The sequence below is a fragment of the Fonsecaea multimorphosa genome (assembly GCF_000836435.1).
Source record: "Fonsecaea multimorphosa CBS 102226 unplaced genomic scaffold supercont1.3, whole genome shotgun sequence".
Lineage (NCBI taxonomy): Eukaryota > Fungi > Ascomycota > Eurotiomycetes > Chaetothyriales > Herpotrichiellaceae > Fonsecaea > Fonsecaea multimorphosa.
In genome coordinates this window covers 1103941-1131174 of record NW_015971637.1, presented here as the reverse complement: position 1 = coordinate 1131174, position 27234 = coordinate 1103941, and the positions used below count along the sequence as shown (strand labels likewise).

Sequence of the window (27234 nt, the reverse complement as noted above, 5' to 3'; positions counted from 1 at the left end):
AGGTATTTACTGCTTTTCGGGCGCAGCATCCTTTACTAGGGAATGGGCTGGCTTAATGCCGGCGCCCTTACATGACGGAACATGACTTGTACATGGATAAATCCTCAATCTCGAGAGTTTCAAAAGATCCTCTCTATCAAGTAGTGGCCGCACACATATAACGCCTGCATATCCTAGATCATTGATTATCGATACGCATCAAACACCAAAATCAGATCCCGAAGAAGAAGAAGAAGAAGACCTATCCTTCATTGCAGAAGACCGGGAAGCAGAATATCTCCGTTAATTCATCCACCCCGAGCTCTGAATAACCCACCCTTGCCCAGCGGCCTGCCTAGGCAGTCTCCGGTCTCCCAGCCGGTTCGGACAGTGACACTTCCATGGTCTGCAGCGTCAGAAATGCTTTGAGAAATGTCAGAGAGCCGATAAACATTGGGATTGATTCTTCTCGATCTCTCAATGTTGTCGCGGATCGGGCTTTCCGATGATCCTGAACCAGATGTCGTAGTCTTCGAGGCCGTTCTCACTTGCAGCTTTCTTGAGGATCTCCGCGACTTCGACATCGGTGAAGAAAGCTCTGATCTCTCGAAGTTGTGTTTCTTTGAGTTCGCCATCAGAATCGTCCTCATCATCCCCTTCACTATCCCCTTCACTATCCCCTTCACTATCCCCTTCACTATCCCCTTCACTATCCCCTTCACTATCCCCTTCACTATCAATCCAAGAGTCCTCATCGGCGAAGTGCACCTTAACACCCAGGAGCCGTAGATGAGCTTGCTCCTCCACCGACATCTGTGCTCTTTCTCTCTGAATCCGTCTCAATGTAGGCCGCCAGACCTTGGAAATGAACTGATAAACTGTCCATTCTGAGGCTGGCGATAGCCATTGTTCAGTGAACTCAGCCATAAGTAAGTCGAGAAGAGATATGAGGTACCTCTCTTCGTCCTGAATCTCATGTATCTCATCGTCGGCAGGTACCGAGAGTGGGCAGGGTTTGCGCCAGGGATTCAGAGATCCATCCTGGTCACGACGGCAGCCGTGGCGGCAACATGTGTGTGTCAGGCCGAGAACTTCAAAAGTGCGGAGCCTGAGTACGTTCAAGAATATTCCAGGGAAGGTGTATGGAAGATGCCGGCTTAGGTACCGCAAGAGCTGATATCCTCTCGTCTTATTGATCAGATCGGGGTTGTCCAGAAGATTCAGAACCGGGATACACCCTGAGGTAGAACAAGCACAAGAGCAGCCGTCCGAAATTTCAGAGGATGCGATGGTCGAAAGAATGTCAATAGGATCTGTCGCGTGAGTAGCCTTTGAAATTTCCAGCACATCCCAAAGCTCGGAAAAGATTGTGCGCCTAAGGCTGAATGCGGTTGAGTGGATTGCTCTGAGCTCTGTTGGCCTCTGATGGTCATCTTGGTTTTTGCAGTTGCTGTCAGTGCATGCAGGAAAGTGGGAAAGCAAGTTGGCGCCATGGTCACAAAGCCATCGAGCGTATGCGAGCGGGTCATTTCCCGTAGGCCACCCATCATTTCCCATGAGAGGTGTATAGCCAAGGAAGTCGCGCCCATCAACGTCCCAAAATCCAGCGTCAAACAGGATCTGCGCGGCCCGGACATTGATGGCTTCATCATGGTATACAGTTGTCTGCAGTTCGGGAATGGAAAGAGCTGGTCGGACTCTGATCCCGGACTTTTTAAGAGCCAGAGAAACCCCAAGGGCTTGTTCATCCAAAACTTTGACGGTATCCCTGACCAGTGTGTGCTCAAATTGGGGCAAGTGCGACATAGCTAGGCGCTGGAGCTGCTTTCTTCTGAACACAAGTCCCTCAACGGCAACATCAATTACTTGCCACAAATGAGCTTCTATGACATAGGTCAATGAACGGCCGCCTAAGGGAGCTCCCGCTGCTATCAATATCATGCATTCGACCTCTAGAAATGCTGTGGGCCAGCTCGCCGCGTTATTGAGCGGAAGGATGCCAGAATTATCTCGACGATTAACTAATAAAGAGGCTCCATACTTGAGAAGGATGACTGTACCTAGTGGCCAATTGCAGCTGAGGTGCAAAACTGAGTGGCCCCAGTCATTCAACTCCTCAACAAGAGAGGGTCTGTGCTGAAGTAGGCGGACGGTCTCTGCTGGATCTCGTCGCAGGATCGCCCGGCTCAGTGGTCCAGTTTCGAACACTGAAAGGTTAGCATTTCATCATGTTCTCGATACGCTTGCCTATAATAGCATACCATGGTGCCATTCTAGACACATAGTCAAGGGAGTCCACCAACTGAATCCAATTTCGTCCGAGTCAAGAACGATAGCCCCTCTTTTGGTCAAATCCTGTGTAAGGGCACCAACCTCTGCAATTGATCCCATATACCACCACCCTGTCACATTTCTGGCCCTTTTGTTAGGCAAGGTTGGTGAGACAAAGTGAGGTGATCCACTGGCTTACAGCGAGAAGTCTCGAAGATCTGCTTTGGCACCCAAGGAGGCAAGCATATATAAGAGGCGGGAAAAGGATTTGCTGACACCATCTGTCGCGCAAACGATCAGTTCCGATGCGAATGATTGGGACTCTCGATTCCCAATGCGGGGTTCCCTCAAAACAAGTCATCTGACTACACTCCTGCAGTCCTCTCTGTGGACTGGGGCTCTCTTGCGCGGCAGAGAGGCAGTGGAAATACTAAGGAAGAGTGTTCATACCTCCTTGAGACCAGAGACTTGGCGAGGCTAGCCTACTTGCATACTGTGCTAAAGATTAGCAAAGATTGATCACCTTGGCCATGAATACACTCACGTAGAGGAGACTACGTCCATCTTCATCGACCTCTCTCGGATGTGCTTTTCTCTGTGCGAAGAGGCCCGTCAGTTCAGTACGGGCTTTATCCAGAAGATCCTCCCAGTTTCCCCGGTGGCCATGTATGTCTTTCAACTTAATTAGTAGTTGGATTGCGCTAGAAATCTTAGAGGAAACAATTGGACTCCAGTCAATAGTTGCACTGATTGAGTTTCCCGCTGACCCAGTGACCAAGGACGCCATGCATCGGATACCACGAGAGATCAGCACAGAACGATAGGATATCCATATGGCTAGACTCCTTTTCTTGGTCATTGGCAGGTAGTAGGGACAATCCTCTTCATGCTCCTTGGTTTGGAGATAGGAAAGGACCAGTGTGTTTGTCCTCGGCGGCCGGCGCGGATTTGGTTTTGGGCATAGGCAGATTGAAAACCAGGACCATTTCAATGTGCTCACGGTTGAAGGAGTCGGACGTCTTTGCAAGACTTGATGGGAAGTTTCGGGAAGAGAATTCGGGTCTGGAAGGTGCTGAAATTGGACCTGCCCCTGGGGCTGTAGCGTCTGGAGTCTCGGAGGCGGAGTTGGGCCGTCTAACTGCTGGATGACTGTATGCCCGCTTGGGCCAGGAACGGCTTTCAATGCCTCGAGATCGTTCCGGAATGCGGAAATTTCAGCCCGCAAAACTGAAAGGTCGTGACTAGCGTCTTGGGTCCAGGCAGTCATGATACCTGAAGCTGACAAGATGGCGTCAATCTTTGTGTTTGTCACATTCTGAGACGTCACATGGGTTGAGGATCGTTCCCTTTGTCGCCGTCAGCTTCAGGCATGGGCCAGATGCGGATATTTTCGACATACAAACCGACGATCAAGAGGACGGTGTTTAGGTTCTGCTGCAGCCCATCAATGATGCCAGATAATTCAGCGATAGCGGGCTTTCTGAATGGAAAGGCTGCCTTCTGTGCGAAATCGTGCAGCTTGTCTCTGCGCAATGAAGGCCCTTGCTTCTGTTTGAAGCCAGAAAGCTTTGTTTTCAAAACCTTGAGGCTAGGATCACAGGCTATGATGTGCTGTTGGATTTGAGGCGCCGTGTAGGGAAACCGCACCTTCCATAACGGTAGCCCTTGTTCCAACAATGTGAGGCAATTTTGGAGGTTTTCAACTTTTTGGGTAAGGCTATCCACATATTGGGCCTGACCCTTGAAGTCTGAAAGGTAGGATACTAAGCCTTGACAGACGGTCAAGCCCAACGAGACCACGCCGAACACACTACTTGCAGTTGAGAGGGGCTCAGACATGGCTAGAAATGACCTTCAAGTTCGACGTCCGCCAGAAAGGATGCGAACTTGATGGAGCTCAGTCCTCGTCCGTCGAAGGGCTCAACAATATCAAATAGAGCACACGAAATGGAAGAGGATGATGATGAGAAGAGGTCAGTCTGCCTAGTGAGGCTGAATTTCTCGTGTCGTGCCTGATCCTTCTGCTGCAAGGCGCCTCGCGGGGCGGAGTCGACACATGGCCAACTTCTATTTGCTGGACACTAACCACGAGACTGGATGCTAATATCAGTCCGTGCCCGAATGAGACCCCGCACACGGGTGGCACGCCAGTGCTATCTCCCCTTCCGTCGTAGACAGACTGTGAATTATCGTGTATGATGATGTATAGAGAGAGCAGTGGTAGTTAAAGGTAATGGTGTCAGACAGTGGTGGATATAAGCTGTCGTGGGTGTCCAGGTTCGTCGCTGTTATCGACGGCCCAACACCGTCCCGTTTTGCGCCTTTTCTCTTGGCGCCAGGGAAGTATGCCAAGGTAAAGTCTAGTTAAGAGCTTGGCTAAAGCTTCAAGTAGATTTAGTGATAGCTTTAGTTAAAAGGAACCCCGGACTCGAATGCCAAGAAGGAAGATGCCAAATGGACGGAAGCAGAGATAGGTACCTGCATAGGTAAGTACCTCAGGTAATAAGACATGCGCATGTAATTCAACCTCAGCTTGGCGAAGGCATCAACCTCATGCCATTCCGGAGTGAGCTCGAGGTACCTTTTATTCCAAGGTCACCGTGGCACCTAATGATGAGTATCTAGGTACCTACTAAACCTGCCCCGCCGTGCCACTTTTCAAAGCGCTCACCCTCACTTTTACGCCTTGCGCACGCTCACACTCCATTAACTCTTCATCCTGACCCTGCTCCATCGTGTACAACGCCAGCGAGGATTCAAACTCAATTCCCTCTTTCACGCTTTTTCGAGTTTGGCCCAGCTTCCTGTCCTTAGTGCGACCAACCCTCCTTTCCCGCGTGGCACGTGGCTGCAGGCACCAAGGCGTGGTAAATGTGCTCGCGACTACTGCCAGATCGGAAAGTAGGGTCATTGTGCCCTTGCTCACCCCCGGCTCGCGAGGCCCGGGTGAACGATCACCGTCGACTCGCCGGTTGTGGGGTCGAAGTCCCTGCAGGACACTACGGTATGCTGACCTTCCCTACAGGCCTTTCTTGATTGGGGCTCCTGCCTGAGACCCTTGCAGGAAAGTAAGATCCGAGGGCGGGATAATTTTGAATAGAGCGTCGGTAACGTCGTTGGCCCGGACTACTGGGTCTAAACACCATCTCCCGAGCCGTTTTATCCTTCACCTAAGCATTTGGCTGGTCGGCTTACGGTCTGAAAACGGCAAGCTGCATTCATCGGAAAGATCAAGACGCTATACCTGGTCGAGCCAAAGTCGATTTCCCTTTCTGGCATCTTGTTACCATTGTTCACTCCACGTCGGTTTTAGAATGTATGGCTCGAAGAATCAGATATGTTCGAGGCTTCTTGTGCCGGGGCGCCGATGCCGCTTCACGCAAGGACCAATGAATCTTGTCAGGGTCTGAACCTATTTTCGACGTTCCAAGAAGTCGCGCGTCCGGACCAATGGCCGTTTGGTCCCTGCATTGAAGACACATTCTAGGTTTTATTCGGGGTGTCGATGCGGAAGGCTAGAGGTTGAGAGGTTGAGTCAACTTGCGAGGAAAACATAGTACTTATATCCTGCAGGAGTCAGCCCAGATTGTTGAACCACCATTTTTCCACATTGTGGATCTTGGGCATCGCCTTGACGAACTGACGGTATTTTTCAAAGTATAGCTCAAAGCTGGAATCTACGATTTCCTCACGTGGCCACGATGGTCAAGGACTTGCCCATTCGAGTAACGTTTGTCTACGACAGGAGCGTTCACAAATCGCAGCGAGACTATGAGGTTAACAAAACTACAGCTTTGTCACATAGTGCAAGAGTCTCCCATCAACGTCGCCGACTGCTCAAAAACTCTCCATCAAAGTGGGCGCTTGCCGAGTCTTCTCATGAGTCTCTTTATTTGTTCTCGAGCTGACCATACCTAGAGTCAGGAGATCGAGTTCAAGCTCGGATTCAGACTCTTCGAGCACGGACGAATCCTCCTCAGAGTCCGTCAAAACCGTTACACTTCCCAAGGTCCGCTACTTGAACTCCCTGGTCAATGTGCCTCATCCTAGAGTGGCCTCTTTTTATCAAGGAATGGATATTTGTTAGGATGATTGCCCTTTTCTTCCCTTATATGATGCTGACAACGAGACCTACCAGGGTTCCAATGGGTCATGCCAAACGCTGCACCAGCCTTCCGTATATTCAACGTTGATACGAGCGTATTCTCCACTGTACATTACCCCAATCCCCAACGAGTCTGTTCAGACCACTGACGCTTGCACTCAAATAGTACTTTTCCAGCCCAGGCTGTCAAAGTGAGGCCGCACAGCACAGCCTCGCTGCCCTTGGATATTGCTGCCTTGAATACCATCGGCAGGAGAGCAATATCTGGGAGTGTGACTACAAGCAGGAGCAACTCAAGCACAACGGAACAGCGATCGCTCTGCTCAAGAAAGAGGTCCATGCCTCGGCGGAATCTAAAATCAACCGCGCTTCCCTGGTGAATACCATTTTTCTCTTGAGTTTCCTTGCAGTGAGTGGGCGCCCTTTGAATGTTCCCCCAGTTGAGTGGTTTAGTGCGGCAAGAAAAATCACTGAATTTGCCGGAACTAGCACTTTCGGGGTGATATGCAAGAAAGCATCCTACACCGCAAAGCCTTGAGAACCCTCCTTAGATCTTCTGTCAAACAGGACCGTGCTCAGTTTGACAAGAATTTTGGACCGCTGCTACTACAGTGAGTGAGAACTTGGCGACGACATGTTGAGGTGCCAACCCCTCAAACGAAAAACACTAAAATAAATCGTGCTAGGTTTTTCTGTTGGATGAACGTCCTCGAAGGCCAGCCAAACGTACTGGGAATCTTCCCAGAAGACGGCCAAGATCACGCGGTATTATCATCTGATTTCGATCGTTCCTACCTCAACCAAAAGAACTACGATGTCGACATTGACCTGCCCGAAGGGTTTCGAAAATTGGTGACCAAGGGCTTAATCTCAAAAGATACGCAGCGGCTACTTGCTCGATTCGCGTACGGCTGTGAGTATGGGGTAGACGCTGTGCCCCAGCCCGAGATGGCATTCCCCGACTTCGCGGTAGCTACCCCTTACTTGACCGCGGCAGAACCGAGTTTTGAAAAGTGTCTCGTGCTGGCAATATTCTGCTATGCCCACATGAGATGGGCGAGCGCCCCGAATCTTTCGGCCGGCATTCTGTGTCACAACATATCGAGGACTCAGCTCAGCCAGGCTTTGCACCGGGTCCCCAAAACTGACGATACAGTCGAATGTTTGGTGTGGATCTGGATAGTCTTGATAGATACACACCGTGTCGAGAGGTTGGGTTTCTCGTCGTCTGCGGGAGGAATCTCATGTCTCGGAGAATTCAAATTGAACTTCCCAGAGTGGGACGACTGGGACAGGATCGAGAGGGATATTCTACCACAGTTCTTCTGGCGGGTGGGAGATTCGGCTGCCCTCAAACACGCATGGAATCGATATCCGGTCGGGGTTCTTGGTGATGTTAACTGCTTACGGTATCTATACACTACCCAGGTAGTATAGTATTTAGCACACAATTCCTACATACCAGCTTAAGCAGAATCGATTGTCTGATGATGGAGCGGGTCATTGTTCACCCTACAAGGCTGGCTCCATGCGTGGGTACAAAGGAAACAATTCGCGAGATGCCGATTGGCGAGCTTCACAGCTGACACTCACGGTGCAATCATGTGAATCTATTCGAATAACCCATTATGGCCATCCTAGGAGATCGAATATACGACCTATGCGAGATCCCGGAATCCAAGTCCGAGCAGCTCCGTAGGGAAATGCAGGGGTGAATATCAATCCGCCTCTTTATCCTTGGATCAATCACCATCCTTCCTCCCCTCTAAACCTGGCTATATGCCCAATCATAACCTAGCTAGGCAATTCTTGAAGGAATCGAGGGGAAAGAAATCCGGGGAAGCAAGGTGGGCCGACCACCCACCCACCCACGTCAGGATGATATCAGAAATGCCCAGAGAGGGCCATACCAGCGCTGATCCCCCTGTGTGGCGGGATGGCAAGAGTGGTTGGTTCAATTGGTTTCCATATATACGTGCCGGATCCCGTTCCTCTTAAAACTACGTACCTAGTACTTGAGTCTCATCCTGCTTATTGATTCTGAGCCCGAAAAGAGTAAAACCAAGTTGACGTAATTCAACACACACACACATCGTTCAACACCTAAATCACTACCCCAGGATACGAGCTACAATACGACACAGGAAAACAAAACGGCAATATGAAGCCCTTACGCCTCGGAGTCTCGAGTCTGAGGAGCACCACGATCCCAGCACGAGGTGCCAGCAGCACTCCCCTGCCCCGCTTCGCAGGTATACTGCCGAGTGCTAGTAGCCAGCAACAGCAGGCGATTCGGCATCAATCCAGCACCTCATCAACCTCGTCGTCGCAATGCCAGCAGGACATCCAATCCAACCGGTCCGCACAGCAAGACCGCACACGCATCGACCGCCAACCGACCGAGTACAGCAAATCCGGGACGGACGACGCGGTGGCGGCCCAGGCGGTGTCCTTCTCCCCGGACAGCGGATCGACCTCGGACCCGTCGGAAGCGATCGCGCAGGCGGCGGAGCAGATCCAGAACCTGTCGCGCGACAGGACGGGGACGTCGAACGCGGCGCCCACGCCGGCACAGAACGCGCCGTTCAACCCGCTCGAGGTCAGTCCCGCGAATGTGAAGATCAGCTCGACGACGTCGGAGCTCGAGGGCGCGTCGATGGTGCGTGGTGCGGACGGCCGCGTGCCGTCTCAGAGCAAGACGTACGTGGGCACCACGACGCAGAAGAGCAAGTCGACGAGCACAACCACGACGACCGCCACGACTGATGCATCGCAGCAGCAGCCGCCGGGGCAGCAGCGTAAGAAGGTGTTCGCCGGTACGGATACTAGGAAGGACGCCATGCCTGGCGGAGGCAAGGGCCCGATTTTGAGTCCTCGGTCGAGGTAGTCAGGATTAAATAACGCAGATGAGAAGCGGTGGAATCCATGGGTAGATGAGGCACACATCCTCGATTAAGGGCATGGGCTAAAGACAAGCTCGATTGCGAACCGAGAGATTCGAAGTGGGTGTATCGGCATGGATATCGGAGTTCAATGGGGCGAGGGAAAGTGGCATTTGGTAGGTATTGTCAAGGCGCCATAACCCAACATAGCATCGTTAGATTTGTTCATTCATTAAAGATGAAATCCATCTTCTTTTTGCTACATATCCACCTGAGAAGACTTCATTTCAACCCGCCAGTTAACAAGATGCTCTGCCCAGTCAAATACCCCGTCCTGCACAACATGGTAACCACATTCGCACATTCCTGCGGCGTCCCCAGCCTGCCCACGGGAATATTCCTGACATCGCCGGGGGTGCCCTCGAGGAACTTTGCGTTGGGGATCATGCCGGTCTCGCCGATCATGGCTGGTGCCACATCATTGACTGTTATTCCATCCTTGGCGAGCTTGATGGCGAGATTCCTCATCATGCCCGTCAGGCCCGCTTTGGAGGCGGCATAGTGGCAGCCGTTGATTCCACCCCCATAGCCAGCTATGCTGGACATCATGATGATACGTCCCCATTTCTGCTGCGCCATGTGTGGAACGGCCAGTTTCGCCAGGACAAAAGGTGCGCGTAAGTTGATCAGGATTGTATAGTCGAATTCCTCGTATGTGATGTCCACTATTTGAGGTACCCGCTTGCCATATCCTGCATTGGCCACCAGGATGTCTGGACCGTGACCATGCTGTGCCTCAATCTCTTTGTATAATCTTTCCATATCTTCTGTCGATGCCATGTCTACTTGGTGTGAGGAGATTTTCAGCTCGGAGGACGTCGAGTCGCCTTGCAGCTCGGCGATCAGGGTATCGACGTTGGCCTTGTTTTTGGAATATGTTAGGGCGAGGTGACAGCCATTCTTGTACAGGTCTCGTGCGCAACCGGCTCCGATTCTGTTCTTGTCAGTCAAAGTCAAACGCGGAACGTTGGATTGGCAGGAAACACACCCTCCAGATGCACCCGTGATCAGGGCGAGTCTGCCTTTGATTTCGTTGTCGACGGACATGCTGGGCGAAGGTTGGCGTGATTCTAATGTCTGCGAACTGCTGGTGTGTGAAGTGAGTTGGGACAGTCGCTGTTTTGTGCTCATGCTTCAAATATGATGCTGTGCTCGCGAGCACTGAGCAGCCTCTCCACAGCAAGACCAAACGGTGCAGCCGCGGTGACTGCGCCGATTTGAAGGGGCAGGTCGTGGTGTGGATGCTGGGTGGTGCGGGGGAATCCAAGGGCTGCCCACACATCGGCTTCTGCTCCCAGTCGCCGACATTAGCCTGAAACGGATAGAACTGCGCCGTGGTTCATTGGAGAAACCTTGTGTGGGAGAAGCACTCAGAAGAACAAGTTGCCATTCCAGTCCACCGGCCAGTTTATCGCATTGTTGGTCTGCTGCCACTGCATTCCTTGACCCTGCGCTTGAGGCATGAAAGTCGACGTCGATTCGAAACCCACCATCGGAGCCAGCATATTTATCCCATTGCCTGTCATTTGGTCACCAGAGACGTAATCGCCGACTGCCTCGAGGTCTAGCCACGAGAAGTCGTTAGCCGGACTGAATTGCATATAACCTTGAGCGTCGACGTGGACACTGCCACTTGACGACAGGGGACCGTCTGATGCTGCTGGAGATTGAATTGGAGGGGGTAGTTGCGACGGTGCCTTCTGCGGCTTGATCCACAACAACTCCAAAAGCCTTGCATAGCGTGATCCCGGGTCTTGAGCAGAGACCGACGCTCGTTTGAGAACTTCCATGGTCTGGAAGACGAGTTGTCGAACTTGGCGTTCTTCCATGTCTGTCATCACCCCAAACGAGCGCGCCTTGTACAAGAAGACGGCAGAATAAATGCAGTAGAGGTAATATCTCAGCGGCATGTATCGTAGGTACTTGCTTGGGTCCACTTGCGTGCTGAGAAGCGTCAGATACGCTTTCGCGGCAGCCACACTGGCCCAAATGAAGCGTGCATCTGGCATAGCACCGACGTTGCAGAACACACTTCGAAGATGGTCTCTCAGGGAATGGGCGTCACTCTTGGGTTTGCTGGCAATTGCTTGAGCGATTGCCGCTTGGAAGGCAAAGGCGTTGGTATACAGACAAAGATATTCGTACGCCATCTGCAGTGTGACCTTGATATAAGGGGAGCACTCCAGTTTCCCCCAGGTCGTGTTCCAGCGAGCAATGGCGGCACGGAAATCGTCGACATACTTGACATAGTCTCCCATGAGCATCATTTGTCCACTAGTACGCATGCCCGAGTAGAGAACATCGTGCACATTGGAGTACAGCTGGGTGAGATCCAAGGTAGCTTGCATGATTTTGGCATAATCTTCGTCGTCAGGACTGAGGGGTTGTAACGAGGGAAAGTCTTGGGAGGAGAGGCCAGTCATGGGCCCAGGTCCTCTCGACCAGAATGCCTTTCCAATCCTCACTGAGATCAGTCGGTCCGAGACGTAGCAGTTGGCCCAGGCTAGGCGTTTCCGCCCGTCAATCCTCGCTTCTTCGGCAGATTCTTGCCGAAATGCAGTTCGGTCCAGGCCCAGGAAATAACCTGTGCGAAGGGCCATCCCAACATGCATCCATGCCGACCGATCCTCCTCGCCTCTGCCCACAGCTTCAATCCGGTTCCGCAGGCCTTGCGGCTCCCATTCGGCGAGTAACAGCAATGCCTCCACGGCCTCGACTTCACAATCATGACCAGCGGCGATCCCAGAGATCAGATCATGCATGTATCGAGAGCAGCAGGTATGGATCGTTGGCTGTTCAATAAGGTCCTTGGACGAGATGGTGATGACCGCCGTCAAGAGGTGTTTATCATTGACTGCGAAGACGTCCAGTTGAGCAGGGTCAAAATATTTACGCGGGACCAAGGGAAGGTACGGGTGATAGTGCTCGGCGTAGCGTCTAACCAGCATCTGGATGATTTCGGGCGTGAGGTAGCCTTCACGCACCAGTCGATAAGTCGAGATCCCGGCGTGGATGCCATTGATGGACCCCCTAGGCTCTGGTCTTGCTCCATTCTGCATGTCTTGGTTTGATAGATCACCCGGCTGGCTCATTGCTCCTCTGGCTTGTAGCTGGTCCGCCTCTCGGTTCGCCACATCTTTCAACAACTGCCATGCATCTGATGGATTCCTAGGTATGGTGTTTCCAATTGTGCTGTCGGCCGTGGATGCCGAGTCATCATCGTCAACTGCGTTCGCACTGGTGGAAGTTCCTCCCACACCACCTGCCAGACCTGCGATTGTCGAAGGGCGATCTTGGAGAGGGGAGGGTTGTAGAAACCCAGGAGGACGGAGGTGGGATTTGACGTTGGTCTCGGCATTGGGATCGGTCTCAAGAAGGGGTGTCAATGGTGGAGGGTTGGACAAGTTGGACAAGGTGGTGGTGGAAAGCAGCTTTTTCCTCACTCGGCTTCCGCCGCGGTTCGACGTCCCCAGCACACACTCGCGGTTTTCTTTCTTGCATCTTGCGCATGGAGGTTGGCCGCCTGAAGCTTCCCTACACAATCAATCAGGGTCAATGAACGGCGAGGATAGAAGTCGATACCAGACAGATGATTCTCTGAGAGCGGTTGCCGAGAGGCGGCTATTGCAGCTTGTGAGAGGTTTCTGGATAGCCGGGGCCAGGCGAATGCATGGCGCACACGCCGACAGAAGACGCAGATGGAGGGTCCCACCTGCCCTTCTCTTCTTGCTGGCGACACGGCGATGGAAACGATGCGCAGATACGTCGAAGGGAGCAAACGGATCGCTTACAATTCACACCTGGATTTGCGCGCTCGGCAGAAAATACATGCTCTCGACACGCGCTTCATGGATGCCGGAGGGCTTTGGTGTTGATCGTCGGCCATCGCGGGTCGGGCGTGGAGTCAAGGATTCGCAAACCGGCAATGCAATGCACTCAGCCCTCGCGGCCAAGGCGAATATCTGTTGGGCGACTATAGACCAACAGCATCATTCTAAGAGATTCGCTCGTCTCATTTGATGCGAAGTCAGAAAGAGAAGAGGCCTCGTTCGCGCAAAAGCTGGGGAAGATGAACCCGGACGGGTACTAGGTCACCAGTTGTGTTGAGTCTAGGGAGCTTCAGGCCCCAGCCAGTTGGTACAGTACCTGGCGATGATCCGCCGAGACCCCGGACATGATGGAGGGTAGCGATGCACCCACGGTGCGCCGGAGTTTGCTAAGGGCGGAGAGCCACGCCGAGAGCTGCGCGAACTTAGCTAGGTAGCTTACTAGGTACCTAGGTACCTAAACCACTAACCCTGGAGATAGGAACCTCGGAACACCAGCGCCTATCAGGAGCTAGCACAGCCTAAGGCGCCTGCCCAAGTAGGTGTCTTACATAGACTAGCAAGAGCCTGAGAACGATATAGTGAGGGATGCAGAGCCACTAACCACCATCCAAAACAGCAGCAGGATCCGAATCCCGGCAACGTTGTGCGAGTGTCATTGTCTGAAGACATGACAACCTATTGCGACTACCTACCCAGGTATCTAGATGGTCTCTAGAACACATGAGAGAAGATTCCCCAAACGTCCTCAACGGCGGCGTCGTGTTCAGCCCACGGAACATACCCAAAGCGGGAGGAGAGCCCGCCGCCTGCACTGGTGGCATACTTCCGGGCAAATGACTTTTGCAGAGTACGGATTCCGCTGTTGCTCGCCTCCATGTAAGCCAGCACGCCTAATCGAAGCACCCATGTACGATAGGCGAGGGTAGTGTTCCCCTAGTGCGGGACCCTCGGGAATCTTTTACAAGTATTTTTTCTCTTTCGCCTCTACCTAATGCATATGGTACGAAGAGAATTGCTGCAAGTCCCTGTAAAACCCCCTAGATCACCTAAGGTCCGCAGAGAGTTCAGCAGCACGCATTCTACAGAATGCTCGTCAACCTTTTTGGCTCACTTCAAGACCGCATCTTCAGTCGGACATTGATACCGGTCTGTTTGACGAACCAATGGTTTTTGGTGGACCAGGACCTCCCCTCATCCCTCCATTCGATATCCAGTTTGGTAAGAACGGAAGGTACAAGCTTGTGCATCTCTGCCAAAGAGATCTAATGCCGGCAAAGTTAGCTCTTCATCATCACGCCGTGTACAGGGGGCGATTCTCACATTCTTCCCGATACATGTTCTGGTGCCATAACCAAACTGGAACATGTATCTATCCATATTGGCGGCGGCAGCAGGATCAAGCCAACGCTCCGGTCGGAACAGGTGGGCGTCCTCACCGAAGATGTTTCTGTCGAAATGGACCACTGCAGCATTGACACCAACTCTATACCCTTCAGGAACATATTTGTCGCTGATCTGTAAACCACCCACGGGCATCAATCGTGGCAAGGTTAAGCCGACACTCGGATGCATGCGCATGCCTTCTTTGATGCAAGCGCACAAGTAGGGCAATTTCAGCGCTTGCGCATGCTTGACAGGGAAAGAAAGCTCTCCCGCGGCATTGGCCTCGTCAATCTCGGCGCGGAGCCGTTGATATACTTTCCGATCTTTGACAATGTGGTAAAAGATGGAACGAATGGCAATCGCCGTGGTATCGGAGCCAGCCAGCCTTGAGGGGAGAAAATAACGAAAGTCAGTGGGCCGGAATTCAGTATGAACATCAAGCAAAAAGTATGAATACTCACAGTGCAATGTATGCTTCCTGCTCGACTTCTCTCCTGGAGAAATCCAGCTTTTCGCCCTTCTCTCGCTGGATGTTGAACAGTTGCTGCAGCAAGTCCCGGCTAGCAGAGGTCGAGGAACCCTGGTCCAGCTCTGCCTGCCTCCGCGCGACACCTTCCCGGGCTGCAACCTCCATCGTCTCGGTGCATTTGATGGCGGCCTTCATTTTCTGGTCGAAAAGCGAAGACAAGAGAATAAAAGGCCGCAGATAAGTGGGTGCCACGGCGACTTGACAGAATCCTGGCATGAGAGCATCCAGTGAAGAGATCCACGACTTATAGTCTGCGCCTTGCTCGAGGAATCCGAACATACGACCAAAGAACAGTTCTCCGATGACATCAAAAGTATACCTTTGTTCAGAGATTAGCTGAAGCCTGCAGACCCCCCATGGGAATTTTCGGCCTGTCTGAGGGAACTTTACCATTGGATCCAGGTCCCCAGGTCACAGTCACGGCCAGTCTGGGCCATCTGAGTGAGCTTGTCGACCATGACCGTCGTGACGCTGTCAATGGACGCTTCGGACTGGAGCACGTTGGACAAGCTGTACACATGATTGACAATCCTGCGTCGCTCCGAGTGCATCCTCTCGTCAACTTGGGAGAAGTTGTCTCGATATTTCGACATACGGGGGTTGCCCCAGACAGGATAGAAATCGGTCTTCGTCAATGGCGCGGCAGTCCTGTAAAGCAGCTTGATGGCCTCCGGGTCGGCACAGGCGATCTCGTTGGGCGCGATCCGAATCAGCGGCCCGTACTTGCGATGCAGGTTGCGCTGCACTTTGTCCATGTCGCCGACTTTGAGCCGGCGCATAACCCACAGCCGGCTCACAGAGGCGAGCCATGGTCCGGGCACATCTGCCAGGGGATGCAAAGTCCTGGCGTAGACGATCCATAGCACTTCCAGGGCGACCAGGAGCAAAGGCACCGCAAGAACGGCCACCACTGGATGCAAAGAATGCGCCAGCGCGTGGGCAATCGTGTTGACCAACATATTGTCACCTTCGATCTAGTCTTGCCACTTTGCGAGTCTGTATGTGTGGCGTTTCTGGAACTCAAGGTAGGTAGCTAGCTGGTTCGTAGGTAGGTAGGTAGGTAGGTACCTAAAGCAAGCCCACGCACGACCTCAGGTATCCTTTTTGTTCTCGCAGCGTTAACCTATTAAACATGCGGGTAAAAGCCCCTTTCAGAGAGCTGAGCTTCCTTACAGGAAAAACAAGCAAGACTACCTTGTGTAGTACTGTATCACCTCCCCCGGCCCGACTATGCAATTGTCGGGGTACATACCCCGGTCCCCCCACACATGTCCCGGGCGTGGCGTGGAGAGAGGCTCGTTTCGGCCAGTTGTTGCTTTGACCTGGGGAAAAGAACCCACTTGATCAGCTCCATTGCATTACCGGATTCAGTGATAACTAAAGTGGACCTCTCCCCACACCAGCGATACACAGCCGCGATATTAGACACATACCACACACAGATCACATGCACACACGGATATGAAGGACATAGGTAACGGACAAGTAGGGACCCCACACGGTAGTCGGTCGGGGCTCTTCCACTCTGGGTCAAGACGCATTTCCTGGAGAAGCTGGACGGGGGTGCAGGGTGTAATGATGACCGTCAACACGATTCGGAAGTACCAAGGTTGAACGTAAGGCGCGTCTAGTATGCTAGACAGAGAGAGCCAGGAGACTGTTTACAGGACTTCCGAGAAGCTGGCTATTCGCCTTGATCGTCTATATGTCTTTTATGCACGTCTGCAAACTTGAGCAGATCGCCTCTGATCAGTCAAAGACACAGTATGTGGCGCAACACCTTGACCAACTTGCCCTCGCAGTCTTCTGGAATATTTTGGCTCCTCCAGGCGACAAATCGATCAGGTCTGACCAAGATCGCACCGTCCTCATCCACTTCTCTCAGCCGCGCCCAGTCCATGTAGACGTCCTCGTAATCCTGTCTATGGCCAATTGAGAAAACCTCGATGGGTGTTTTCAACTCTTGCTTGACTCGATCTGCAGCCCTCTGCCAGGCTTCTCGTCCACCGATGCCAGTGAATAATGTAAATCGGCCTTTGCCACTTAGATCGATTGTCGAGATCTTCTTTCCAGGCACCAGTGTCGTAAGCCAGACATGAGGAACGCGACATCCAGGGTATGTGGATGGCTCGTAGTAGCGAATGGGATCTCTGATAAAAGCGGGCGGAGACTTGAACTCCTCATCGTCTCTGTAGACTGCCGCTTGATCTGCGGTGTATCGCTGATTCATCTCGATACCCAGTCCTTGAATCTCGCCTTTGGTAGCGTGCAGCGTCTTCTGAAAAGTTTGACGACGTCTTCGGCCTTGCGACGAATTCTCTGATAACTGGCGCCAGATTTCTCTTCGTTTCTCAACGTCGTCCTCCAAGATTCCAAGATTGTCCCATAGCGGCCCGTAGTCATTGAAACCTTGATTTGCCCTGAAATCCAATTAGCACGATGAGCTTGGGAGCAGTTGAAAGCCTAGCATACCTCGCGACCACGCCTTTGCCCACCGGCTGACGTTCAGCACTGTATGAATCTAGCAGCCCTGGGCCAGCAAGGCCTTTGAGAACATATGCGACTTTCCACCCGAGATTGAAGGCGTCTTGAATGCATGTATTGGACCCGAGACCATTCATTGGCGGGTGTCGGTGAACAGCATCTCCTAAGCAGAACCTGACAAGTTGTAAGCTCAACGCCAGACTTTTCGGAATTGCTGTGATGACTCACACATTCCCTTTCGAATATTCACCGGCAACAGTGTCGTTAATCCGCCATTTTGATACACCCAAGATTTCGACTGGAATGGAGTCATCCCCAATGAACTCCTTCACACGGGCAAGCCACTGTTCGTTGGTAGGTTTGTGGTCTTCCCATGCTGCCTTCCGATCAGGGAAGACGACAAACATCCATTCGTACCACGGCTTCACCATCCGCACAACACAAATCCAGGCCCAATCAGGGTGTTCTTTGTCTGGTTGCATGATCCAGTGCAGATTACCCATCCGAGCATCCATCAGATGAGCCATGTCCGCTTTGACCACTACATTGTACGCGATACCCTTGTCAGGCTTTTGTGACAACGGTAAGCCTACTTGAGCAGCGACACGGCTTCGAGCCCCATCAGCACCAAACAGATAGCGGCAGCGGACCTGAAAGTCGACTCCGTTGAGCTTGTCATTTAGTGACACCAGGATACGACCGGTCTCTTTATCCTGGGTGTATGAAACAAATTCGGTATCAAAGCGGCATTTGAATCCATGGAGTGTTGCATAACGGACCAAAATGGGCTCGAGGCGCGTTTGAGGCAAGTCCACCGGCTCGCAAGGGCTAGCTTTCTCGTAGTCGCCCTCCATGAGTGAACAAGATTAGCAAGAAGGGGCAAACAGTTTCCAGATATTGTAATCACCTTCTGCTCCGGGTCATTGCCCCATGAGTACATCCTGCCAAACTCCAGCCCTGCAAAGGAGTATGCCCATCTGACGTGCTGCATGCTTTCATTGGCCGTTGCGACTTGGACGCAGTCTCTCTCGAGGTCGATATCCCTCAAGCATTCCATTACGACTCAGTTTGAACATTCCTGCGGAAGTGGGAGGGCAATATCTACCCATGGCAGCCATATTGGTGATATGAGCTCTTGGCGTGTCGGCGGTCGTCGAGGCACTGGCAATGACTATGCCTTGTACTCCTGTGATCTCTCGTGAGTTGCGAGCATATAGGGAATGGTTGACGAAATTCCTACCATGTGAACCTAGAAAACATGCCAAAGATGCGCCGGCTGGGCCTGTGCCAACAACAAGCGCATCCGTGTCAATGACCCTACAACCAGTGTCGCCATTGGCAGTAGCAAAATGTATATCGGTAATATCTGCAACCATGTCGGTCTCAAGGCTGTAGGTGACAGGAAAAGAGGTGTATGGAGCAAACAGAAGCCTTGCACGCATATTCTGCGTCCGTCCACTTAAAGTAAGCCAACGCCTCTGTGGTCGTGTGTTGTCTGATCTAATAATGGAACTAGCGGATGGCGGGATCCCAGCCTATGCCTAGATGGGTGTCGGAAGGAGAGGGGGTTTATTTCGGGCCGTGCTTGCAGAGTCGGAAAATTGGGAGGAATGCACAGTCTAGCCTGCTCACGCAGACCGGGATCTTGCCAATGGTGTGATACCAAAATTCGTTACGGTGTATGCTGCTGACATGATCTGGGTGCCATGTGGTCCTCAAGGCCACGTCCGTTGTCGGCTCAAACGTGCAAGAAGGGGAACTCTTCGAGAAAAGTGGCGAGGCTATGAAGTTTCGCGTTCGACAAAGACATCGACTTATTTCAGATCCAGGCTAATTGGTGCTCATATGTGTATCTTGGAATTATCCCTAGCAGTTTGCTTGTGAGAAATGCATTTCGCAGCCTCGGAATCGAGATTATATGACTAAGACAAGTCTCAAGAGTCTGTGCTGACATCAGTCTGCTGTTGTTGTATGGTCATGCCACCCTTAGGCAACCCAGGATAGGCAACTCCTAGCCCTTGGATGTCTTGTAAGAATGTCCGAACAGATCTGCAAAGAGGCGTGCTAACACTCTCTCCATCGCGCAGGAGTGATATGCTTAGTTCGAGGGTCTCTGAGATCTGCAGAAGAGGTACAAAGCCTCCGTCCGGTTCTGTCAAGCACGGCACCTTTTCTTTGTCCCAGTATCCGACTAGAGAGCCAGAAAACAAGGCCGAGTCTTCAAGTGGCCCATCAATAGCATGCAGACCATGATACTGCTTGGTTGAGCGCAGCTCAGAGTCAAAAAGAGACGGTTCGGAGGTACTGTCGTGGTCATCCATGTTGCCTGCGTTGGTTTGAGCCGCCATGCCGTAGGCCCAGAGGAGCAAGGCCGCTCGCGCTACTGCTAATGGCCACCACAACGGTCTCGCGGTGCCTTCTGCAACAGCTCTGAGGGTATGCATGATTTGCCCAGCATGGAGCAGCGCTCGTGCTGCACCCGAAGTGTTTGCCCACCTTCTGAATGAGGGCATCAGCATTCTGCCCTCCACGAAGCCTTCCTTCCCTGCAAAGAGTTGTACATCATCAAATGAAACATACAGCTCCATGGCGATCAAGTGTGCCATTAGAATGCATGATAAGTCGGTTCCGCAGCGTATGGGTGTGACACATGGCATGGCACGTCGATACAAGAGGTGCCATTTGACCAGGAGGTAATGTAACTCTTCACGTCGAAGCTGGCCGTATTCGGTGGAAGCCGATATCATACATGCTTCAGAGGAAAATTCTTCCTCTTCGGGAACAAACCTCTTCGTTTGGCTGTACTGCGACACAAGCGTCTGAATACTGCACAGAAGCAACCGGACCTCAAACGGGGTCACAGCATCCTGAAATTGGAAGATGTTCCCAGAGAGGAAACGCCGATGAAAGGCGGCCAGCGAGTGCGGGCACTTTAATGTCGCCACTGTTGACGATGTCGGCATGGATAGCTCGGATTGGGTCGCCTGGAGCAAATCCTTCCATGCTTGGCCGCAGGAAGTAGCAAAGACTGCCTCACTGCAGGGCATCGGACAGCGCATTTCAGTGAAAGACAGAGTCGTGGGTACGCCATTGAAAAGGCTGATCTCTTGCTCCACGACATACCACACATACGCCAATCTGGAATGGGTAGGTCAGCAACATGATTCGCATTCTGTAAAGCATGCTGCGTACCGTCTGCGTGTCTCTTTCATAAGCCAATCTCTCCATTCAAGGTCAATATCCGAGGGGTTGATCTCGAGTATCCTTTGCTGTGCTCTTTCGTGCAATCCTCGCCGAGACATCATCTATTATCATGATTAGCTATGCAAGATCCAGGAGAAATGAGCTTACCGTTGTGTATGAGCTTCTCAGCGCTTCTGCAAGTTCCATCTGCCGCTTGTTGCCTGACCATATGCCAAACGCAGTTATCAAAATCGCGGTGCTGGTGAGATACATATCCTTCGTCTGACTGGCATCCCTCAGGAAGATCTCGTAAAGGACCTGTAAAATAATGCTTGCCAGGTCGGTTGCGAAGGTCTGAACCTCCGTCACAGGAATCATCAGCGCTCCAGACACGAATGTACTCAGAAGCTGCAGTTGCATTCCAGGTCCATTGTAATGCATTGTATGGTTGTGTTTGAACGTGCCAGGATGCGTGATGGGATAGAATAAAGCCAGCCTGGAGAGATATGTGTCAAAAATGACTTGGACCGTCCTCAAAGGCGGGAATGTTGTCGGGATCTTTCCCATCTGATCTTTGTCGAGCACTTTGGCGAGGACAATATGAATAGTCGCCATGATTGAGTCTCTTACTTCTTCTGGAATGGCGATGCTGGTCTTGTTTTTCTGGGATTGGCCAAAATCATCCACCTTTGCCCAAGCCTGCCTGCTTTGAAGAAAGTCGCAGATGACGGACGTTCTGAGTGGATTCCCCGTCGGGTCGGGCTTGTATAGCTGAGGATAATTTTCGTATCTCTCGCGATCGTCGATTGACATATCTGAATTCTGCGTACGGTCCTCGGGGCTTTCACATGTCGCATTGATTTGAGCTGGATGCAAGAGGTCAGCTGAACAAGAGCTGTCAAGGAAAAGGCCTGGTCCACCCTGTTCGTCGAAAAAGAGCGAGAAGTCATCCCAGGGAGGGCTAAAGGTGCCAGCCACTGAAGGCTCATTCCCTTGCCATCCCGAGTCTGAATTTGGTGCCTCTTTCGGCGAAGATTGACCTTCACTAGCAAGAGTGTACTGGGCCTGCGGGAAACGGAACTCCTCCGCTGTATCAGACACTGTGGAAAGAAGTGTGTCATCGGCAGTGCAGGTTTCTGTGGCCGTTGAAGGACCATTCTTTGAAGTTGCGTAAGCTGGAGCTGACTCTACAGCAGAAGTGCGAAGGGGTACGTACGCTGGATTGTGGTCTCAAAGCATCGTTCTCTGTACCTCCTCGGGTTCTTTCACGGACTCCAGAAAGCCTTCGCTCACGCAAGGATGGATCGACACATAGCCTTTTGAATGCGACATGATCTCTTTCCAAAGTGCAAGCTGAGCTCTGCTTCTTGCATCGGCCGCAAGGAGATTTTCCGTCACATCGTACTTTCATTCTTGCGCATCGGTCACAGGCAGCGATTGTCCTGGTGGCGGCGACCGACTCGAGACCATTATTTGGACCCATTTGTGCGCGGACTGGCGGCAAAATGCCGTGGCTCTTTTCATGACGCTTCAGCGCATCTCTGTTTGCAAACTACTTAACCACGGCGTCGGCAGAATCGAACTGAAGCGACCTACTTTCGTGCGAATTTTTGCGAACAAAGTCCGCAAGAGTATGAACGAAGTGGGTTATCTGAGGTGCAAAGTTCAGTGCTTGGGTTGGTGGTTGAGATTGCATGTAGCGCTTACGGATTTGCTGATGCCGTTGAAGATGTTCACTTCGCGAGAATTCTTTCAAACATTGGTTACACCGGTGCTTGGCCCGGTCTTTTGCCGACATTTGAAGAAGTGATTTCGACCCACTGCCAAAGCGAGTATATCAGGTGGCCGCTGATGACCACGGAGCAAAGCATCAGAAGTGCGGAACAGGGAAGCAAAAGGCTGGAGCCCCGTAATACTGCATCAAAGTGGTAGGTAAAGGGTAGAGGTACGAGTACTTCTTGACATGGGAAGTGGCAGTACCGCTTGAGATAACGATTGGTGTCTAGGAGTCGGATCATTTAATCCTGCCAAGTTGGTCGCGCCGAGGGATGCAGAAGCGGGGTTTCATAAGGCTGTTCGTTTGGGACGCAGTCCAGGTGCAGCCTGTGTACAAGGCGAGAAGGGTCAAACCTTGAAGGCCATTGGTGGTGCACCTGCATGGCTTGCTAGTCGACCCCGTCTGCTTCATGTGAACCTTCTCGTTTTCTTCGGAGCGGGTCCTCTTCTTCGCCTCCTTCTCCATGTTGTTTAGTGGAAAGGTGAAGTCCCAATACGCGACAGTAGCGTGTTTGCAGCCAAAGACAGCCTGTGGGACGTTCGTTCCTGATATTCATGCACCTATGGGTATGTTCAGATGAATTTTGAATACCCTGAGAGGCCATCTGCTCAAAGGGCAGTCCTATCGCCTTGCCGGGGTCAGAACGTCTCACCCTTTTACCCCGGAGGCAGGAGCTTGGAGAAGCGGGGTCCGGAAGCGACTGGCCGACATTTGAAGAGATCAAGGAGCTATTAGTGTCTGCCCAAGTCTGCCGAGTCACCAGAAAACCAATGGCTGTCCGCGTCTTACAATCCTACCTTGAGTTAGGTTACCTAGGTAGCGTGTCTGCTCTCATCTTGGTGGTGTCTGTGGCAGATCACGTGCCATGCCTCTAAGAAGCAGGTCTTCCCCCACCCCCTCCGATCCGACCGGGGGTTTGGTGGGGGCGGGTCTTCTTCTCGTTGTCGGCGACACTTCACTATTGGATTGTTCTGACCAAAAAGAATGCTCGAGGCGTAAGGACGCCACGGATGCTTATTGATGCAGCCTCGCTGCGTCAACCCCACAGACCAACTCCTTTTTCACCAAAAACGGCTAGTTTGTTTTCTTTTCCAATACTTCGGCATGAACAGTTCGACGAGGTTACCACGACCCCGGACTCGCTTCTCGGAGGGCTGCGGAGGTGCTGCCTTGGGCAGAGCCTTGATATCAACGTTCAATACGAGGTGGGGGCGCTAGAACACATTTCTGGGTGTCGTCCTTGCTTGGGGAAAGACGCACAGCCCAATCTGAGCAAGGGTATACAAATATGGCATGCCATACCCTGGGAGCGTAAGCTGATCGTTGAGCTTTCGCGTCCGGTTTATCAAGTTTGACTGAAATACTCGCAGCCATGACAACCAAGACGAACGATCAGGTTGACGTCGAGAAGATCTCAAGCAACCTCGAGCCCGAGACAAGCCACCTCGAGCGGCCAACTATTAACCTTGGAAATGAGGCTGTCTTGCTCGATGTCACTGCCGGCCACATCGATGGTGCTCTCTTTGGTGACTTGAAACTGGCCAAAGACGGACATGTAAGAGCCAACACTCATTTCTTCCGTTCTCTACAAATGCAACAGAGTTGACATATTTCCCCCGCCAGACGGTCCTGATTCCGCAGCCGTCAGAGGATCCAAACGACCCTCTGAACTGGTCATCCTTCAAAAAGCATATGATCCTTGTAATCCTGGGCATCGCGGCTGGCCTGGGTGATTTTACATCAACCCTGGGCATCCCGCCCATCATCTTGCAGGCCGTCAAGTGGAATATATCTCCCACGGTTGTCAACTACAACAACAATCTTAATGTCCTTATGCTGTAAGTAGTTCCACTGCCCTGAGAGATGAAGTCTAAGACATTGGTTTCAGTGCCATCGGCGGCCTCTTTTGGGTTCCGTTTGTGTATTTCTGGGGACGTGCTCCGGTCTTATTTTGGACGACTCTAGCTGGCACGCTCTTTTCACTGGGCACTATCCTTACGGACGATTTCAACACCTATTATGCCCTTCGGGCTCTGCAGGGCTTCTGTCTGTCGTCAGTGCAGGGAATTGGCTTGAACTTTATCAAGGACATGTTCTTCTTCCACGAACATGCTCGTAAGATCGGCATCTGGGCGGCCATCTTTCTCACATCTCCCTATCTTGGCCCGCCGTTTGGCAATTTCATCATTGCCGGCACTGGTAAATATATCGGCTGTCTGTGGTTGGGCTTTGCTTGTTGCTGCGCCAATCTGGCCCTCATCATCCTCTTCTTGGACGAGACATGGTACAGACGCGAGGTTCCAGTGGAGGACCAACCAGCTCGCGGTCAACGACTATTTCGCGTGGTTGGTATTTGGCAACTTAGAGTCCAAAAGGGATACTTCCTGTCCATCCCAGAGTCGTTCTACCGACTTCTCCGAGTTTTCGTCAAGCCCATCATTATTCCGAGCATGATCTATTTGTGAGAACATACCTTCAGAATCTATATACACAAAGCTAACTATGCACCTAGCGGCATCAATATCATGTGGGCGGTCGGGATCAACATTGAGACGTCGATTCTATTTACCGTGCCCAAAGAAGCCGGTGGATATGGTTTCGGCCCAAACGCTCTTGGAGCAATCTGTCTGACACCAGCAGTCGGCACCATCTTGGCGGAAATCTGGGGCCATTTCTTCAACGACTGGCTGGCCAACCGCTACATCAAAAAACACGAAGGTGTTTTTGTTCCGGAAGCTCGTCTTGTCACCAACTATGTCGCAGCCGTCATCATGGTCCCGGGCCTTGTCATCCTCGGAGAGGCGCTGCAGCATACACTTTCCATCGGTGCAGTCATCATCGGCTGGGGTGCATATACAGCCGGCACATTGGCCGCGTCAGTCTCGCTGACGGCCTATCTCCTGGATGCGTACCCCGTCGCAGCAGGAGAAGTCAACGCTCTCCTCAACTTCTCCAGAGCGATCAGTGGGTTCTCTGTCGGGTATTTCCAAGTGCAATGGGGTACCAAGGTCGGGTACGACGGATCTTTCGGGACACAGGCTGCAATTGTCGGATTGTCAGTGGGCATTATTGTCATTCTCCATATCTATGGCGGTCGAATGCGTGCCAAAGGCGGCCACGTATGAACCAAACTCTCAGGTTAAATTCATCGCGGGATCCTCGTGAGCCTCTAGAGGAGAGGGTTTTCTGCCATAGTGTCGGCGCGGCAATATCTTGGCAGATTAGACAACAAATCCTTCCATTCCTCAGTGATATCTGACGAAGACTCTCTGAGGTCTTGGGGTTTGACACAGCGAAGTGGTAGCTTTTCAATCGACTGTATGAATAAGTTCAGAACTTGGTACCAAAGGTCATCCCTGTTCCAAAAACCAGAAGAACACTCCGCTCCCGCAGGAATTTTTTTTGTCTAAGAAGCTACAAATCCTGCTCCAGGGGCTTTCCACTATTAGCTGCCTCAAACAACTTCAGAATTTGGCTGTGAGCGACCAGCAAGATTCCACCTCCGGGGCAGAATCGGAGAAGTTTTGCAGTGAGGCCTTTGTACAGACCCCGGATGCCTTCCTCTCGCGCCACCGTGACCAAAGCCGGAAAGGCCCAGTTGTACTTGGACGTAGTTGCCGCACCTTTTGCTCTCGTTGCCGCTTGGATTCGCGTCTTGACCACGTCCAGCGGTGTGTTTAGGACAGTCCCCAGACTCCCACCGATGGAACCGGCGACAAAACTCGTCAGCGTCTGCTCGAAGTCGTTTGTCGGCGTCGGGAGCGCCGCCTTGACTTTGAAGATACTGCCAAAATACCCAGCGTTCCAGACCACATGACGCCACAATGTGACCTCAAAGCCTTGATAGAGCACGAACAGGCCCTCGCGGTTGATGATCTGAGTTACGCACTGGCTCACGGACTGATACCGGCTTGCCACTGAAGGATCTTGCAATCGGACCTTGACGAGCTCGAACGGTGTGACGACCACCGCTTCCACAGCGCCGGCACTGGAGCCGGCAAGGGTCGCCACGGTCTGATCTACCTTTTGCGCCCCAAGAAGTCTCAGGTACTGCCGAGTGAAGACGTCGTTGGACGAGAATTTGACCGCTCTGTGAGAATGGCAGTGCATGGTCAGCGTCCTTTGCATTCATCACCAATGCGTTGGGTGCATGCATGGAGCATGAGAACCTTTTTGGAGTTTCCATGAGGATTGGCACGGTAATGCCACGATACAAGCGTCCGAACCTGCAAATTTGTCGGTTATTATTGCGCTAGGGCATTCATTGAGAGTGAAACGGGAGAAAATACCCTTCATGTCTGATGATCTTTGCAAAGCAATCCACCACCCCTCGATAGGACTCTGTCAGAGGACCCTTCGATTGCTGGAGCTGTCTTTCCGAGAGTCAGATACTTGAATGTGCATACATTGAGTTGAGACTCTCTGATACGTACAGCCTTGTCTTTACGACATCCAACGGATACCTACGTTGACACATGAACGTCAGTTTTTCTACCGATACTCACAAGCGCTATGATGATTCAAACATGATCAAAATCTGAACGTTTCAAGTCAGCAAATTCCCTGCCGTGCAACCAAAGACCGTGGCAGCATACCTCAGAAACACCTGCTCCGGCCCCTAAAATCCAGTACGCTTTTAGTGCAGATTCATCGCCATCTTCGAGGCCTCCTCTCACTTACCAGCAGCAAACTCCTGGGCAAAAGTCACGTTTCTCTTTTGGGCCATGACTGGCTCTTCGAGGAATCTAGAA

The 27234-nt window shown here is 52.0% G+C and overlaps 10 protein-coding genes across 10 annotated transcripts; 2 read left to right on the top strand and 8 right to left on the bottom strand.

Annotated features, from left to right (window-relative positions):
• Window positions 1-456: 456 nt before the first annotated feature.
• Window positions 457-1785, bottom strand: Z520_02210 (uncharacterized protein; the record flags this gene model as incomplete). Its single annotated transcript, XM_016772724.1, has 1 exon — window positions 457-1785. One exon carries the CDS (start codon window positions 1783-1785, stop codon window positions 457-459), a length of 1329 nt encoding a protein of 442 aa, XP_016636194.1.
• A 970-nt stretch (window positions 1786-2755) lies between these two features.
• On the bottom strand, window positions 2756-4089 carry Z520_02209 (uncharacterized protein; the record flags this gene model as incomplete). The annotated part of the gene is made up of 2 exons (XM_016772723.1): window positions 2756-3596; window positions 3650-4089. The coding sequence occupies 2 exons, from the start codon at window positions 4087-4089 to the stop codon at window positions 2756-2758; spliced, it is 1281 nt and encodes a 426-aa protein (XP_016636193.1).
• A 1862-nt stretch (window positions 4090-5951) lies between these two features.
• Window positions 5952-9242, top strand: Z520_02208 (uncharacterized protein; the record flags this gene model as incomplete). Its single annotated transcript, XM_016772722.1, has 7 exons — window positions 5952-6106; window positions 6169-6332; window positions 6389-6462; window positions 6522-6764; window positions 6845-6966; window positions 7042-7745; window positions 8476-9242. The coding sequence occupies 7 exons, from the start codon at window positions 5952-5954 to the stop codon at window positions 9240-9242; spliced, it is 2229 nt and encodes a 742-aa protein (XP_016636192.1).
• Window positions 9243-9519: 277 nt separating this feature from the next.
• Window positions 9520-10344, bottom strand: Z520_02207 (uncharacterized protein; the record flags this gene model as incomplete). The annotated part of the gene is made up of 2 exons (XM_016772721.1): window positions 9520-10231; window positions 10286-10344. The coding sequence occupies 2 exons, from the start codon at window positions 10342-10344 to the stop codon at window positions 9520-9522; spliced, it is 771 nt and encodes a 256-aa protein (XP_016636191.1).
• Window positions 10345-10667: 323 nt separating this feature from the next.
• Z520_02206 (uncharacterized protein) lies at window positions 10668-13183 on the bottom strand (the record flags this gene model as incomplete). Its single annotated transcript, XM_016772720.1, has 2 exons — window positions 10668-12831; window positions 13089-13183. 2 exons carry the CDS (start codon window positions 13181-13183, stop codon window positions 10668-10670), a joined length of 2259 nt encoding a protein of 752 aa, XP_016636190.1.
• Window positions 13184-14239: 1056 nt separating this feature from the next.
• On the bottom strand, window positions 14240-15998 carry Z520_02205 (uncharacterized protein; the record flags this gene model as incomplete). The annotated part of the gene is made up of 4 exons (XM_016772719.1): window positions 14240-14389; window positions 14448-14895; window positions 14972-15358; window positions 15430-15998. The coding sequence occupies 4 exons, from the start codon at window positions 15996-15998 to the stop codon at window positions 14240-14242; spliced, it is 1554 nt and encodes a 517-aa protein (XP_016636189.1).
• Window positions 15999-16792: 794 nt separating this feature from the next.
• On the bottom strand, window positions 16793-18580 carry Z520_02204 (uncharacterized protein; the record flags this gene model as incomplete). The annotated part of the gene is made up of 4 exons (XM_016772718.1): window positions 16793-17459; window positions 17512-17697; window positions 17752-18371; window positions 18431-18580. 4 exons carry the CDS (start codon window positions 18578-18580, stop codon window positions 16793-16795), a joined length of 1623 nt encoding a protein of 540 aa, XP_016636188.1.
• Window positions 18581-19457: 877 nt separating this feature from the next.
• Z520_02203 (uncharacterized protein) lies at window positions 19458-21519 on the bottom strand (the record flags this gene model as incomplete). Its single annotated transcript, XM_016772717.1, has 3 exons — window positions 19458-20661; window positions 20716-20828; window positions 20875-21519. 3 exons carry the CDS (start codon window positions 21517-21519, stop codon window positions 19458-19460), a joined length of 1962 nt encoding a protein of 653 aa, XP_016636187.1.
• Window positions 21520-23855: 2336 nt separating this feature from the next.
• Window positions 23856-25608, top strand: Z520_02202 (uncharacterized protein; the record flags this gene model as incomplete). Its single annotated transcript, XM_016772716.1, has 4 exons — window positions 23856-24038; window positions 24107-24321; window positions 24372-24944; window positions 24996-25608. The coding sequence occupies 4 exons, from the start codon at window positions 23856-23858 to the stop codon at window positions 25606-25608; spliced, it is 1584 nt and encodes a 527-aa protein (XP_016636186.1).
• Window positions 25609-25897: 289 nt separating this feature from the next.
• Window positions 25898-27209, bottom strand: Z520_02201 (uncharacterized protein; the record flags this gene model as incomplete). Its single annotated transcript, XM_016772715.1, has 7 exons — window positions 25898-26573; window positions 26653-26709; window positions 26773-26856; window positions 26917-26946; window positions 27010-27020; window positions 27079-27101; window positions 27164-27209. The coding sequence occupies 7 exons, from the start codon at window positions 27207-27209 to the stop codon at window positions 25898-25900; spliced, it is 927 nt and encodes a 308-aa protein (XP_016636185.1).
• Window positions 27210-27234: the final 25 nt, after the last annotated feature.